A 16,340-nucleotide genomic window follows, 5' to 3' on the forward strand; every position below is an offset into this window, starting at 1 on the left:
TTGTATTCTATAGACATAATAGGCAGTTTGTTAAAGCACAGACGCACATAAACCCCTTTAAACCCCCAAAACACTGGGATTTGATTGTCACACTTCTTGGCACTTACATTGCACACATACTCTTTCCCCACAACAAATGTTGCGGTCCTGAATGATTAATAAAAAACCCTATACTAATGGAATCTGATAAAAACAGGAATGCATAATTTTATGACATTCAAATCAAATTCCTCATTCTTCCTCCTGTTCTCACGTTCCTCTTTGGCAGTACAGGAATAACACACACTCATAAGTAAGGTTGATTAAATTCTGTATGATTATTTTCCATGAGCAATCAAGCTAATTAAGTAAGTATATAAAAGAATATAGTTATAAATGTGTAAAATATGTGTAAAAAAGTACACAATTACAAACGTTTTGGTGTCAACACATATGATGTGACACTAATGACAGATGCTTTATTAACCACTTTAACCCATTAAGACCGGGAACGCATCTGTGTCATTCTAAGATTTCTTTGGGCTATTCAAAAATAGCAGATAAACAAAAAAATCTTGAACATTGGTCCAAATCTTGTATATAGGCTACATATTTATTTAAGCGAATATTTGTAACTCAAATCTTTGCTTCTTTGTTTGGTCCTCAAACCTTTTTAAAAAATAGCTAAAATAACATAACATAATAACATAACTGGGGACAGATATTCCAAGACCTTTGGTCTCCAATGTCTTCTCAATTAAACAGTGAAATTACAAATTGATATGGCTTGTGACGGTGTGTGGACAGGTTTGCTGCCCGCAATTGGTCTGCTATTTTGCCATACAGTGTGTATGATGTGTGCTGCCGATGATGTTGTTCTTGTCATTGTTGTTATTGCTATTATTTATTGTTATTGTTTATTTTTATATCTTTACTTTATCTTTACTATTATTGTTCTGTTTTTATTTAGTTTTGTTTGTCGGTGGGTGGGGGGAGGGACTAGGGAGTGGGAGAATTGCTGTGCGCTGTGGGGCATGTATCTGCTGTACACCCGTTTCTCAAATAAAAATACGTTGAAAAAAATGAATAGCTAAAATAGCCAATCTACAAGATCACAACGTGTAGATTGTAGATTTGTAGATTTTCTATTTTCTCAGTACAACAAGTTATATAGGGCGTCTCCACTGACATCAGGTGTGTGCATCACATCATCCACTCGTGTCTGGCTCTAACAGCATGTTTCCACGCTTCCACAACCTGAGACATAAGGATGGTGTCTGGGAAGCAGGCCTCAACATCAGCCATCACCTCCACCTGCTTGCGGTCCATGTAAGCAACCACCGTTTCCTTAACACTGAAGACAAAGAAGTCAGTGTGTCAGTGAATGAGAGCACTTCATGAGTTTGGCGTTTTATGTACTTGTAATAATACAAAAACTACAACAGAATTAGAATGGAGAAAAACTGCTGCTCAGTGAGATGAAAACCTTCAACAGCTTTATGATGTTCCTTTTAATTCAAGGTCTAGCCTGCAAATCCAAAACAAGGCCATTTCTCTTGTCTTGTCTTGTATTGCGTTTGTTTAAAAATGGCGAAGCACTACAAAGATCTGTTTGATAGATATTAAGATATTTTTTTTAAATATATTTTTTCTGCCTTTATTGATAGATAGTAGACTGACAGGAAATGCTGTCAGTGCCCAGACGGCTATGCCAGCCATCCGGGCATTGGTTTGTTTATTTTGAACAATCCTGAAATAAAAGTTGTGTCCTCCAGCTCACCTCCAGGTGGGATTGTAGGTGTCTGTGGCATGTGGACTCCCCAGACTCAGCAGGATGAACTCATGCATCTCCAGCAGCCATGTGTCCACGTCCCCCTTGGACACAAACCCCTTCATCTGCCTCTCCTCTTCATCGTTCAATGGCTTCTGGTACTCAGCCGAGTGCCCAAAGAATGGCTCCTTTGTTTAGACAGAGAACAACATGCTAGAGAGTTAAAGATGCATAGCATCACCCATGGATTCTAATACTACTATAATAATAATAATTATCATTAATATTAGTATTACTTAATTCCAATGTAATACAGTGGTTATGCTATTGGACGTCATGTATTTGAAAATCAAAACAAAACAAGGTTCTTGACTTAAGACCAAAAAATGTAAAAGTAAAAACAGGTAGTAGAACCTTCTGTAATCTAATATTTTCCAGAATTAGGCATTTTAATGTATTTCTACCCCAATGTTTAAAAACGGGGAGTATTTATTATTATTATTTAGATCACATTACAAGCCTTTATTTGATAGCAACAGGGGAGAGACAGGAAATGGCAGGAGAGAGAGATGAGGAAGGACATGCAGCAAAGGACGTCAGGAGGACTCTGATTTGAACCCAGGCCGGGGGTGTAAGGACTGAGCCTTAATGGTATGCGCTCTACTAGACATTGGGGCGCAGATGTATATTTTAGACAGATGGAGCATAGAGCAGTTGTTCTTTAAAGCAATAAGTCCCAAGAGGCTGTGGTTTACAGTGATTTTACAGAATCTATGGGGTGTTAGCCGTCATAAAATCACTGTAAACCACAGGCTCACATGGCTTATTGGTTTTATAAACTGGTTATATACCTGGCAAGGTTTCCTAAAATAAACATAGCAATAAAACAAAAACAATAATTTATTGATAACAATTCTATTCAGCCAAGCAATGTCATTTTTCAGCAACAATTATCAGAATAGTTACCAAGCAACTAATCTCTCAAGAACAGATCAGAGCAGCGCAAATGCAAAAGTGAAAAACAGCAGAGGGCGCTGTTTTTCCTTTTTTTTGACCTGGGCTCTCAGATTGCCAAGCAACAAACACAGCTTAGCTAATCATAGTCAAGTATTACAACTATCCAAATCTTGACCCCAACTTAACCCCAAAAGGGTGCATGAACTACACCCTCAACCTCAAAGCCCTACAGAGAGGGTGGTGTGGACATGTCAGAGGTGAGTTTCCCTCCCTCCACGACATGCGAGAAGAAGTGTTTAGCCAAGACTGAGCGGATTATCGAAGACCCTCACCACAGTCTGTTGACGACGCTACAGCGGCCAGGACCAGGCAGGCAATACTATTGTATGTATCAAAATCCATGTTCCTCTCTCTGTCTAACATTCCTCTGTCTAATTTGTCTTTAGTTTATTAGCCTGTGAGAATTTTAAGATCACAACCAGCTAGATGAGAAACACCAGGCTTACCTTATTGAGACGCAGCATCATCTGAGATTTCAAGGAGGACAGAAGTTGCCACAGAGAAATGCAGTGTTTCAGACAGCACCTGCCCAGAGCCTGTGGGAATACAACAGCATACTGTATCAACACACTAGATAAGATGTGGAAGACATATACCATGTATATGATCATGTGGAAGATCTATATTCATGTATGTGTTTCTAGAGATAGAGGAACACTGAAACCAATATAAACTTGTTAAGGCTACATTAAACCCTTTAAGGGTTTTTAAGGAACTATTTGGTTCTATAAAAACAAACAACCATGCAGATCGTTTTTAAAGAGCTATATCAAATACTTCTTGGAGTTCAGAGAGCTCCACAGACAGACATAGAACCTCTTCACCTCCTGACCTTTAGGACATGAGAGTCAATCTGATCTGCCATCTTCAACAGATCCCTGAGATAAACGACCAGTGACATTGTGTGATCTCCAGCAGTCATGGAAAGGAATCCCAGGACCAGCTCCACAACCTTCAGAGCATCACACAGCAAGTCGTAGGATGCCAGCTCTCTGGACACAGCATTTCTGGTCAGAGAGCTCAGAGACTCCTGGGGACAATAGGATATCAATATGTCAGCAAATTAATGCCATTACTTTGGGGGGGACAACACATTTACATTATGAATGAGTATATATGTATGTATACCGACCGACAAGTATTATATTTTGTCTTACTGATGAATTGAGTACAATGGACCACAATGGAAACAAGCCCCTGGGGCTTTTTGTGTTTTCCTTTTAGCATAACCTTGACTGACTGTACTACCTGTACTGTTAACATTCTTGTTAATAAAGTATTCAATAAATCACTACATCATTCTTCTCTCTCATTTTTTGCATGTTTAGGCAGCACGTAAATCTGTATTACTACGTTTCATTGAGTAGAAAACTATAAGTATGCATGGTTAAAATAGTTTACGAAACATAATGTAAACACTTGCCTGAGGCACCTTTCCTTTAATAGACTTGAAGATGTTGTCATAGTCTCTCTCTTGTCTGCTGAACAGAGTAGGAACTCCCTGTAACAAAGCACAGTGGGGTTTAGGAAGGACAGATCCACAGATGTCTGTAAATACTTTCAGTACATGTAGATCATTCAATTGTATAAAACTTTTTAGTATAAATCTCTTCATTTCATTCACATTTTAATTGTCTGACACATATATCCATGGTGAATTACACTAAGACAAGGAATATATTTCAAGGCAATAATCTAGATAGATGATATAGATGAAGACACATCTCAGTGTAACATAATGGTAAATTATAGCTAAAATGTAAGTGTATTTAGCATTAACTGCTTGCAGTACCAAGTGTCATACCACAGGTTATATGGAATATAGAGGGTTAATCTTAATTAAAGATGGACAGAATCAGTGAAGTAAATATTAACGGACACTTTGATGTTTTCCTTTTTCTCCATCAGACACTTGTCACATGTCATAAGGGTTAATACAAAAAGAAAATCATTATTTGTCTACGAATGTTCGCCTATTATAACAAGCCCAGAATAGGGACGGTAGGTCTCAAGCGTTGTGTCAATCAGTGTGACTCACGGCCCGTGTTATTAAAGGTTTTCCCTGGAGGAAGCGGGTGAGGATCTGTTGCTGGATCTTGGGCAGGTTGTATTCTGTCACGGTCTGTTGGCCGCGTTCCAGGCTGTACTGGCAGTTGGACAGAATGAGAGGAAGCAGGTCTTTCTCCAGCTCGTATCGGATGACGTGCTGCTCCGTCAGGTCTGCCACGGCCACCTTGTAACCACTGGAACATCAGAAGCAAGTCAGGCCTGCAGAATTGAACCCTGTGTCTGCATTGTGAATCACTGAACCTGATCTGACATGTACTGTATACCTGCAGTCCTCCTTGGTGTGATGGTCCACAGCGTAGACCAGCTCGTTGTGCAGTGACACCAGGTGGCTGAGCAGAGCGGTGGCACACAGGCCTGCTCCCTGTCGCCTGGGAAGAAGGTACTGAAGGTCACTGCTCAGGTCCAAATCCTTTCCACAAAACTCCTCTGGGATTTTCATCTCACCTACAAGTCAGGGAGCATGCAGTGGTGAGAAACGTGTTCTTTCAAATGAATTTATAATGAATTCAGCCTGTCCAGCTACAATGTTAGCTTTCTACAAACAAAACAAAAACATTTCAGAAAGAAATTCCAAAAGATCCAAAATAGTAGATGTACAAGCTCACAACTCATCAAAAGCTTATAGATCGGCTATGTTCATTGCATGACTATATACTGCAGGGCTTAAGTGGTTAAAGTGATGGACTCACTGCTGGCTACAGACACTCTGAGAAGGTTCCATGTGTTCAGGAAGATATCAATCTGTTTTTCATACCACGTCTTCATTCCTGGAACAAAACATTAGTTGATTATCTCATCTGGACCATTTTGTAACAGAAGAGGGACACATGAAGTGGATTACAAACATTTGTTGACAACTCAGCACATAGACTATGGTTACGGTAGATCATGGTCAATGATGATACCTGTCTGTCTGCCAATGAAGTCTCCAATGGAGCCAAGCCTCTCATCAGATGCATTCTGGAACTTTCTCACCAGGTGCTTCTGAAGGCTCAGTATGTCTGGAAGGAACTTTATCTGTCGAAATTCTGTCTCCTGTAAAAAAGAAAAAGAAATGTTGCATGAGCAAGTTGCATGATGCGCAACATGGCCCATTGCATTGTGTGGTGTATGTTGCATGGTGTAGACCTCAGATTGAATCTGTCTGTCTGTCTGTCTGTCTGTCTGTCTCATTCATCTGTTTTGAATAGCCAAGCCTAATGACTAAAGACATTATAAAGGGAGCTCAGCAAGCTGCTCACCTTCTGCAGGAACCTCCAGAGCAGAGGAAGGTTCTCCTTCTGGTCATGGTGCTCCACTATGTGTTTGAGGCTGAGCAGGGAAAGCCTCTCCCTGCAGCTCCACACCGCTGAGCAGTGGAGCTGGGACCCTCGAGGTAGGGAGGTCAGCGTAGGGACCTCATTTTCATAGGTCAGGCTCATGAGGAGGTTGGACGAGACACGAGAGTCCGTCCTGATGGCGGTGTTGACGTCCCTTAGCACACCATCAAGATCCTGATGACAAACAGAGACACAAAATATGAACTGCAGTATGAAATCTCTATTGTGTTCGTGTAGTATTGGTGTATTTGTTGAATTGTTCTAATCCTGTCACTTCAACATGTGTGAATGATAAAAAAATAGAAAAAGTGCTCCTCGGAGCACAGGTCTCCGCCAGGTCAGGTACGTAATTCTGGCCTCCTGGTGGCGCTATAATAGGCCAATGTGAAAAGGGTGCCATTTATTCTTAGGTCTTTCACGGCAATCAGACACTGCATTCATGAAAATGTGTTTTGCTAAATTAGACCTGCTGGTGGCGCTATAACAGGCCAATGTGAAAAGGGTGACATTTCTTCCTCGGCCTAGTGGGAATGTGCGTGTGAAATTTCACGGAAATCGCAAGCTGCGTTCATAGTTTGAGGCTTTTTGTTCAAAACGGACCAATCCTGCAAACTTTGGAAGCCAACCATAGGCAATGAGGATGGAATATGGGAAATCGGACAGATCCGTGTTGATCACATGACTATAGACATAATGTATACCGATTTGCATGACGTTTGGATAAAATCTGAGAAATGTAAAAAAAAATGGGTTTTGTACAAATCGGCCTCCTCCATTACAGGCCCATGTGAAAAAATTAGGGCAGAGGTTCTGAATTGGCATCCAGGGAGTGTGTGTGCACAGTTTCGGAGCGACCGGGCCAACGGTTCCCGGAGATTAGCTGCTAACACACAGACAGGACGGACACACACACACGGACGGACACACACACGGACGGACGGACGGACGGACGGACGGAGGGTAAAACATACTCTCTCGCCATGCCTTCGGCCTGGAGGAGACAATTAATAACATGAATTGTCATACAGCTAAAATATATTGAATATTTTTCACAAAATATATAAGCAGACACAATGTACAGTATATTCATGCATATTTATGAAAATGCATTTCCAGGATGGAAAATGCATTTCCCAACATATTAGCCAATTTGTGAATATTTTTAAATATCCATGTGATATATCGTCGCTGTCGGGCAGAAACTAAAACAAAAAAAACCCTCAATTTTTCTGCTTTAAAAAAATAAATAATCATTGCTATTGAACACCCTTTAAGTCTGTGTGTTGGTTAAAGACGCACTGAAGTGACATTTTCGGTCATTTTATTTTGAAGGTTCAGCCCGAAACGTCGGCTCAACGACTCTAAACCAATCAGAAGGTCCCATCCCTTCAGGCTATGGGACGTTGGATCTCAATCACTTCAGCCGTGCTGGCACACGGCTAGTGTTTGTTTACAAGTGAGAGAGAGACGGCCAGTGAAGCACGTTTGCTACTACCTGGCTTATTTCTAACCTATAATGTTTTCAGATACATATTTTAGTGTGCAGATGAAGTTTAAAATGAGTAATACACTCATCTTCAATGAGATTCAAAACGGAGTTATCTCTGTAATTAAAATCAGCTGTGTTTGAAGAACGTGCAGCTATGGGAATCAAACAGGTGCATGTAATCAAGATTCATTTATATTCGTGAAGGCTGTATTATGTCATCACGCAGCACGTTTTCGTTTACAGGAAGTAATTAAGATTGGCTTTTTAGGGACTTTAGATGTAAAAAATACACAAAAATGGGTTTTTTTCATTTTTTTTGGCATCTATTGTTAGGTATGCCCATATGATGACCACGGATATGCTCTAAAAGTGTGAAAAACATATTTTTCATTTCACTACACCTTTAAACAAATATTGAACCAATGAAAAGTATTAAAAAGCGCTTCTGACAAAACCTCCTAACTCTGGTTCGTCAAACTGTCGACCAAACCAGCTAACTCCAGCCCCTCTCCCCTGCATGTCACACAGAGCTGCTGCAGACTCAGAGCAGAAGAAAACAAACTTTAACGAGGCAGGGGGTTTTCCCCCGTAGTCTGTTAAAAATAACTATACAGTCAGTGTACCTCTTTATCAAACTTGGCACTGACGCTAATGTTATGACAACAATTAATGCTATTTCTAAAATCTATGAAGTGTTTTCTGAGGAGAGCAATGTGACAAGAAATTAGTTCATATAGCATTTCTCTCGCTAGTTCTACTGAAAATGCAACTCTGTGAACCCCTCTTTGTAGAAGTTATTGTAATATTTAAAGTCCAGCTTATTATTGTTGGCCTATATAAGCAGTGTCATGAAGCATCAGGGCATTAATTCACGTGTTGTGATGCATTGTGAGCTTGGAGGTCGTCAGCTGTTCTTATCAATGATGGACAAAACCTCCTAACTCTGCTCGAGCTGTATTTGTATTATTCTGCCCGACAGCAGAGATATGCATATTTGGTCATGCTCATAACTTTGAGGCTTTGTTGAGTTTATCAAAGATAACACAACTTTATGAGGACAACTTTATGAGGACAATCCTACTGAAATATATAAATGCAAAGGATGACGACAATATTATTACCCTCAGCTGTGGTGCCATGATGTCTGTAGCAACGATTGTCTCCCATGCATTTCTGGATTCTTTGTTCAGTAGATGGGGATTATAACCAGCAGGCCCTAAACAAAGTAAAACAAAAACGATTTGGTGAAATACAACATCTACATCTTTATATATTCTGAAAACATGACATATATAAAAAGACAGGTATTGCGTTGCTGTACATTGATTGGTGCGTGTTCTAGGTTCTAGGAGGGACTTGATCATCCAGTGGACAGTGGTCACTGTGTCATCAGCGCCTTTCCCCAAGGCTTGGGCCAGCTGCTCCATGTCCTTCAAAAGGTGTTGTTGGAGAAACAAGCAAGGCTCCGTGACAGGAGGCTGAATCACCTGCCGTATCAACTGAAGGGGCGCAATACAACAGTAAGATTAACAGGACAGTGGTCATGGCCAAATGTTACTTTATAGCTGGAAATAGAGAAATTGTATGTCAATCTTGGGAAAAGAAAAGGAATACAGATAAAACCGAAGCTCTGCATTCCACCTCTTTAGGATATTATGGTTTCATACAGTAAGAGTTATTATTTGGTCAACCCCTTGGTTGCATCAGACTACCATCAACACACCTACTGGCTTGGTTCTGATATGTTATGTTTATTTTATTTGACATGGACATCACAATCGCATTGGACGAACCAGATGCATTGTTTATGTATTATAGCACAAGTGTTAATGTAATCAATGTGCACCAGACTAACACCAACTTACAAAATCCCAACAACTATCTAGTCGAAGCCAACTACAAGGTCTTCCCTAAATTGCCAGATTTATTTGTTTTCATTGAAGTGCTCATATACTGTACTGGTTGTTTTCAAAGACCAATTGGATATCCTGAATCAAGCATCTTTAATGGGAGAACTTACAATGGTTAACTTTATCCTTAACAACCAATGTGAGAGAGAACTTTCAAATCAGTGCATTATTTTTACAGGCATGATTGGTTTTAACTGCATTCCATCACTCATTTTGTAAGACAGTGTCTATGTCATTTTGGAACAAGGATCCTTTGCATACCTGTGGATGATCTGAGGCTCCCAGCAGCATGGCTAAATGAGTCACCAGCCTGACCAAGGTGAAGGGGGTGAGGGACATGTTTTTAGTGTCCAGGGTGTCTGGATTGTTCCTTCTCTGTGGGTCACCCAGGATGTGGCCTGGCCTTGTGACATCCTGCCTAAAAGAACACATGATGAGGTCAATCTATTATAACGTTGCTTCTAAATGAACCAGGTCTGACTATAGAAAAATCAATGACATCCTCTCACCCTGGTTCTTGTTTGTTGTCCAAGCAATTCTGCATCTATTATCACTTAGACCCGTGATTCGTGGGTGACAACTACACAAATTTTAGTGTTGTAAGTCAATGTCCCTAAGTAATGCCAGATAAATTCCTTAAGTGTAAAATAAACAATTTCTATAGTTCTATTTTGTAATTAAGCTATAAGCCTCTTTGTGTCAGGCCAACGATATGGCAACATGAAAAGAACTGTACAAAGGCAGACTTCATAGCCATGGTCTACACACCTGTATCAACCAATCTAGTTGCGTGATACGTGGCCCTAACACCTACGTCACACCGCCGATCCAACCAATATGTCTGAGTCATAGTGTCAGTGGCTTTGTCAGCGTACCTACTACCTATTGTACATGTCTGTCTGTGTCCCTTTTGTGCCTATTGCCTATATGGAGAACTCTGTATCTGTCTGTCTACCTGGGTCCCATATATGCACATAGCATATATGGCATAGCGGTCAGATCTGTGGTTCTGGACTACCGGATCTCCATATATGCCTATATATGGGCATATCGGGTTTGTTTTATGGTAATGTCTGAGTCATAGTGACATGCCTATATATGGCCGTATCGGGTTTGTTTATGGTTATTATGTCTGAGTCATAGCGACCATGGTCCGCCAGCCCTCCCAGTAGCCAATTTTAAAATAGGATAATTATTCCTCTGCTTGATTCATTGTGATGTGTGTAGTCAGTAACTAGCCAAGTCAGGTTCCTTGTAAGTCCAGATGTACTTGGACAACATCACTGGTTCTGATGTAGTTCTAATAACTTACTGTTGCTGTATGGGTCTGAATCCAGCCACAGCTATGTGATCATCTCCTCCAACCTCAAGCCCACATTCCAGACACCTCCCTCTCTGCATGGGCAAGCCACACTGCAGAGAAACACAACAATCATGTTTCATCAGTAAGCAAGAACTTATCTTCTTTCACCTGGCTTGCCTTTATAACATTTAGATGTGCTCGGGTTTATTTTGTGTTCTCTATAAAGGCAGTAAGGCCTTGATATTCTACCAATGCTTGCTTGTGATTAATGAATAAGCTTAGGCCTATTCTACTGAAGCCTATTCTAATGTAGTAGCTGAAACAGCACAATATAATCAACTAAATTACATATGGTAAAGGTCATTTATCAGTATCACAATGCTTATGTCATCTGAGTATATACTGTAGTTCATGTCATTTTAACTTACCTCATCAACAAAACATGGGTGATTGTTTGGGCACACTAATGGAAAAAAACAAAACAATACATGAAACATTAGCTTTTAATTGACAGAGAACACAAGCTCAAATCAATTTAATTGGCAAAGTTTTCTTTTTTCTTTTTTGTCATTAAAGTATTTATTTATTTTTCAACAAATAAACATGACATAAAATACAAAGACCAACAACACAACAGAATAGTACAAATACATTTAAAAATAATTGGCAAAGCTTAATGAAAGACTGTGTGTTATCAGGTGATCTATCCTTACCATACTACACAATATAATGTATTATCAGGTGTATAATACTTACCATACCAGGTGAGCTGCATATAGTCCTGCTTTATAATCCTCTGGGCTACAGCCAGCATGTCATCAGGCATTGTGGGTATAAAGGACCTCTGTAATATGTTGAGAGGAAATCTGTTAATTTGTATTGGTCCATATGGCAAAATAAGACACAAGCAAGAGTAAATGTAATTAGAATAACAGCCAAATTAAGAAGATTCTGAAACCAGACATCACCCAACAACTCAAAGATGCGACATAATGGTAACTAAATTAAACTAAAAGTATATGTTATAGCCAGTTGCCTTTTTTCCAGTACTGATGAAAGGGACAGAATTAGAATGAAACCACTTCAACTGACATCTAAGATTACAAATACAGTATGACATTAAATGACTTTGAAAAGTGTACCTCAGGATCACCAACTAATCCTATGCCTTTAACCCATTAATACCGAGAAAGCATCTGTGTCATTTTAGATTTTAGCTATACTGTATATATATATTATATAGCAACATACGTTTTTCAGAAAACTCTTAGGATTTAGAACATTGGTTTAGAACAGTGGTTCTCAAATAGCAGATCTACAAGCTCACAGCACGTCACTTTGTGCCGCGCTGTGAGCTTGTACATCTGCTATTTTGTTTAAACTTGAAAGTGTTTGAAAGATTTTGAATATTTAAAAAAGAAAAATAACACAAATCTTCTCTTCTGGGGGTCCCTGGCACAAAAAAAGTTCTACTAGTTTAGAAGGCATTATTTTGTAGAATCGGCATCAGGTCTTAGAGGGTTAAGGCTATTACATACAAACTATATACAAATATAATCAACTATAAAATGTATATAGCATATACAGTCATCAACTGCTTACCAGCATGTTGTTAGGGGACAAGCCAAGCTGCTGGACTGGTCCCAGTAAGCCATCAGTCCCAGTGAGGAGCACAGCAGACAGGTGGACTGTCAGTTCAATGACAACCTGTTCTTCAACCCTCTGATCAGGGCAGACGGTCAAGGCTCCCAACCTGTTGTGTACCAAGGCTGCTGCAAAGGTTCTGACTTGTCCACAAGACAAGAAACTGGAGCCCTGGATGAGTTCTTCAAATGCTTCACATTGCTGATGAAAGACAAGATAATATGGTTCAATCGATCAGCAACCGATATACAGTATATTAGCCTATTTCAATTGTATTCAATCGGTGATAAAAGTTATTATTTAAAGTTGGCTAAATAGTAAATGGTAAATGGTCCATTTATATAGCGCTTTTATCCAAAGTGCTTTACATAGATTGTGCTGTATGATGTACAGTAAAGGAGACAGAAACACATTTCTCTAAACATTGAAAAGTGTAGAATCAGCTTTGCTCTCAGGCTGAGGTCAAGTTCATCTAATATTTTGTTACGGTTCTTCCCCCATCGGTTGAAGTCTGACTAACAGGCTGAAAGCTGCATTTGTGGCTCAGCCAATCAAAATACAATTATTTCACTGTTTGTTAGCCAACATTTAGTTGTTCATTGGTCAGAAGTCATTTAGCTATCTGCAAGAGAACATTAATAATAATAATAATAATAATAATAATGTAGACCGTATCAATCCCGCAGGGGAAATTCTGTTTCAGATTCACCCAGCTGTTGGATGTTAAGTGTTGTGTTTGATCCTTATTCATAGTAGATTAATCAGTAATGATTTAGCTTTCTGTTAGTGCCTGCAACGCTGATGTAGAACTGTGCCTTACAGGCACAGTCATTGCATCATCAACATGTGTACAATGTTGACTCTTATAATAAGAATGATGTGTACATATCTTACTGTACTGTACAACATTGTTCTTACCACAGGAGTAGGATGAAGGTCTGTGTTGGCAGATCTGTAGAGAGCCGTCACCTCTCTGAAAATAGCCAGGAGGATATATAAAGTCCGTTTTCTTGGAGGTGCATTTAATTTCTGAAACATAAAATGCAGAAGAATTGTTAGCAGAACTTTGAATGTTGTGAAATGTTGTCAAAGCACCACATTAACTGAAGTTCCATATGACAGTCGCAGAACATTTTGCATTTGAAGTAGTGAGTTGATTGTGTCATCATTGTGTCAAAGTACTTCCAATATGAGAAAATGATGCTGCATGCAGTAACAGAGAGCGAGATGAGAGCAATACCTGACATGCTGCCTCTATTTCATCAACACTTCCACCCATCACAGCTGCAGTAACTGTGTCACGTATGACCCTGTATTCTTCTCCATACACAAGGTACTGGTCCATCTGGCATCCATCTGCATTCTGTCCCACCAACAGTGGAGAAATACTTTTAATTTTGTGAAAAAGAATTCTACAAATGTTTGTTTCATTGGATTGGATAGTAGGCTAACCAGATGAAACTGTAATGCATGGTTTGGGTCTCTAGCAGTCACCTCACAAATATTGTCAAAATTGAGCCGCTGCTTAAAGAACATGAAATCCTAGCAGCTCCATCACCTTGTATGCCTGCTGATGGACCTCAACAGGGAAGAGCCAGCTGAACTGTGGTTCCTTCAGCATCCTCTGGACCACCTCAAACCCTCGCTGGCTGCTGAGCTTACGGATGAGGTAGACTCTGAACCAGTCATTCTCACTCCGTTCACATACACCCACAACAGCATCCAGGAACTCCTTGGTCATATCTTGGACATTTGCATCTGTCACAAAAACACAGCAGGACAGTCACACCCCCCAACTTTTAAAATCCTAGTTTTCTATATTGAAATCCATGTTCCCAGCAAGTCAAACAAACCTTTGAGAGGGAACCTGAACTAAATTAATTTAACTGTCAAGATCAATACATGTGCAGGATGTGTCTTATAGTTTTGGTGCAGATCAAAATGACAGCCATAGATCACAACATATTAAATCCCTGCAATAGAAGTTGTACTCTCCAAATGATAGATATCTCATTTTGGAATACAACTCTGCACATTGAAAACTTGTTTCACGATGCAAACTGATACTTCTACATGGACAAGAGGACCTCACAAAACTCATATATTTAATATTTAAGAAGCCTTGCTTCTCACCAGAAGGTAAGTTAGTGATCATCTCAGAGGCCATGCTGAGGGACAGACGGATTCTGGCGATGTCTTGCAGGTGTTCGATGGACACCTCTGCAGGGGACTGGGTGATGGAGTTCAGGAAGCTTTTTAAAAATGCGGTCTCTCCTTGGAAGTATGCCTGTTGTTCCTCAACTCTGGTGGATTCTTGGGGCATACTGTCCCACAGGGAGTCCTGGGGTCAGGAGGTTGTGAAAGTTTTAGTTATATCTGTGGTGCACTCTTTAAAGATATAGATTCAAGAATCAAGATTTTTTTGTCCCATTATGCAAGCATACAGAAGTAAAGTGCTTGTGTTTACAGGGGTGTAAAGCATTTTAAAGTGCTTCATAAAACATCTCACAGAAATGAATTAAAATAAATAAAGAAACCAGAGAAAACAACAAGCTTTACACAAGATTGTAGTGTATACTGTAAAAGAGTTTACCTCAAGGCAGTTGATGTACAAAGCATAGAGCTCGGATTTATCCTCCTCTCCCACCAGTATACTGACTTCAACAGATGATAAATGCTGTTGCAAATATTCTTTGACTTCATTGAAACTAAAAAAGAGAACAATGAGAGAACAATTCTATTAATAAATGGCATCTATTCTACTAATCCATATTACTATGAATTTAGACACTAATCCATAATACTATGAATTTAAACACATCAGGTTCAACACTAAAGGCTCATAGTCAACTATACAAACCTGTACTTTAGAAGAAGCTTCAGAATCACAGAGCGCACCACAGGGTTCTTGTCCACAGACTCGTCAAAGGGCGACAAGCCCTTGGTGTGAATCTGATGGTTTTCTGGTGTAAAACATAAAACAGCTTCTGGTTAAAAGATAACAAACTGTACAATAAGAAAATCTGTGTTATATAATTATAGAGCATTAGCATACAGTAATTAGGTAGGTAACACTACAGAGAAACTGTTACAATCAATTAAACAGAGACTTTACGGTCAGTGATAGCTTTGTTTGTTCCCTGTAAAGTAGTAATACCTGTCTCAACCATAAGGTAGGAGAGAAGGTGCATAACGACGTCCTCTGCTGGGGGTGTGTTGTCCTTGAAGCACACTGCGGACACCAACTCAATGAAAAACGCATCACAGCGTTGCCTGAAGTCTGTGTTTTTACTGATAGAAGCCCTGTATTGTCACACAGACCAAATGACAAGCATGAGCTATATCAACCATTAAAAGGATGTCTGTCATATTGTGATATTGTTTTGCCAGAAATGAGTGTGTTCCATAAAATAATTGTCCGTTAAGTGCTGGTGTTTCAGTTCTCTCTCTCTCTCTCTCTCTCTCTCTCTCTCTCTCTCTCACACACACTCAGTCCTTTCTTTTTCTCTCTGTGTGTCTGACCTAGTGCTGCTCACAATAGGGCAAATGTGATTGAAATGCTCTCCCTTCCCACAGAGTCCCCCACTGATTAAACATACTTGGGTAATCAGGCCCCACAAATGCCTGACTACACCACCGATAGGACAAAATGTGACCGATTATTGGGCACAGACACTGATTGCCGACAAAGCCTAGGTGTATAGAGGCCTTACTGTGTAACAAACAGCACAAATACCTTAAAAGATCATCTTTAAAAAGTGATATGGGCCGGCCCGGCATATGTATTTCTTTTTTATATTTTACATTGATGGGTGCTAATTCAGTTGAGTTTGAGATA

The 16,340-nt window shown here is 39.8% G+C and overlaps 1 protein-coding gene across 1 annotated transcript in view; it reads right to left on the reverse strand.

Moving 5' to 3' along the window:
• Window positions 1-16,340, reverse strand: part of LOC311062838 (E3 ubiquitin-protein ligase rnf213-alpha-like) — a gene marked incomplete at its 5' end in the record, with an annotated part of 60,420 nt that continues 44,080 nt past the window's right edge. Inside the window, 24 exons of the mRNA XM_084082057.1 lie at window positions 1-1,333; window positions 1,760-1,938; window positions 3,214-3,303; window positions 3,600-3,797; window positions 4,191-4,268; window positions 4,806-5,010; window positions 5,101-5,281; window positions 5,527-5,604; window positions 5,743-5,872; window positions 6,079-6,330; window positions 8,767-8,861; window positions 8,967-9,144; window positions 9,817-9,973; window positions 10,868-10,968; window positions 11,287-11,321; window positions 11,615-11,702; window positions 12,461-12,703; window positions 13,421-13,531; window positions 13,743-13,865; window positions 14,061-14,260; window positions 14,636-14,843; window positions 15,096-15,210; window positions 15,363-15,465; window positions 15,660-15,805. Of these exons, the coding sequence (XP_083938183.1) occupies window positions 1,183-1,333; window positions 1,760-1,938; window positions 3,214-3,303; window positions 3,600-3,797; window positions 4,191-4,268; window positions 4,806-5,010; window positions 5,101-5,281; window positions 5,527-5,604; window positions 5,743-5,872; window positions 6,079-6,330; window positions 8,767-8,861; window positions 8,967-9,144; window positions 9,817-9,973; window positions 10,868-10,968; window positions 11,287-11,321; window positions 11,615-11,702; window positions 12,461-12,703; window positions 13,421-13,531; window positions 13,743-13,865; window positions 14,061-14,260; window positions 14,636-14,843; window positions 15,096-15,210; window positions 15,363-15,465; window positions 15,660-15,805 (3,445 nt within the window). The 3' untranslated portion in view covers window positions 1-1,182. The remainder of the gene's footprint in view (window positions 1,334-1,759; window positions 1,939-3,213; window positions 3,304-3,599; window positions 3,798-4,190; window positions 4,269-4,805; window positions 5,011-5,100; window positions 5,282-5,526; window positions 5,605-5,742; window positions 5,873-6,078; window positions 6,331-8,766; window positions 8,862-8,966; window positions 9,145-9,816; window positions 9,974-10,867; window positions 10,969-11,286; window positions 11,322-11,614; window positions 11,703-12,460; window positions 12,704-13,420; window positions 13,532-13,742; window positions 13,866-14,060; window positions 14,261-14,635; window positions 14,844-15,095; window positions 15,211-15,362; window positions 15,466-15,659; window positions 15,806-16,340) is intronic.

The sequence above is a fragment of the Gymnoscopelus microlampas genome, assembly GCF_963454915.1.
Source record: "Gymnoscopelus microlampas genome assembly, chromosome: 16".
Lineage (NCBI taxonomy): Eukaryota > Metazoa > Chordata > Actinopteri > Myctophiformes > Myctophidae > Gymnoscopelus > Gymnoscopelus microlampas.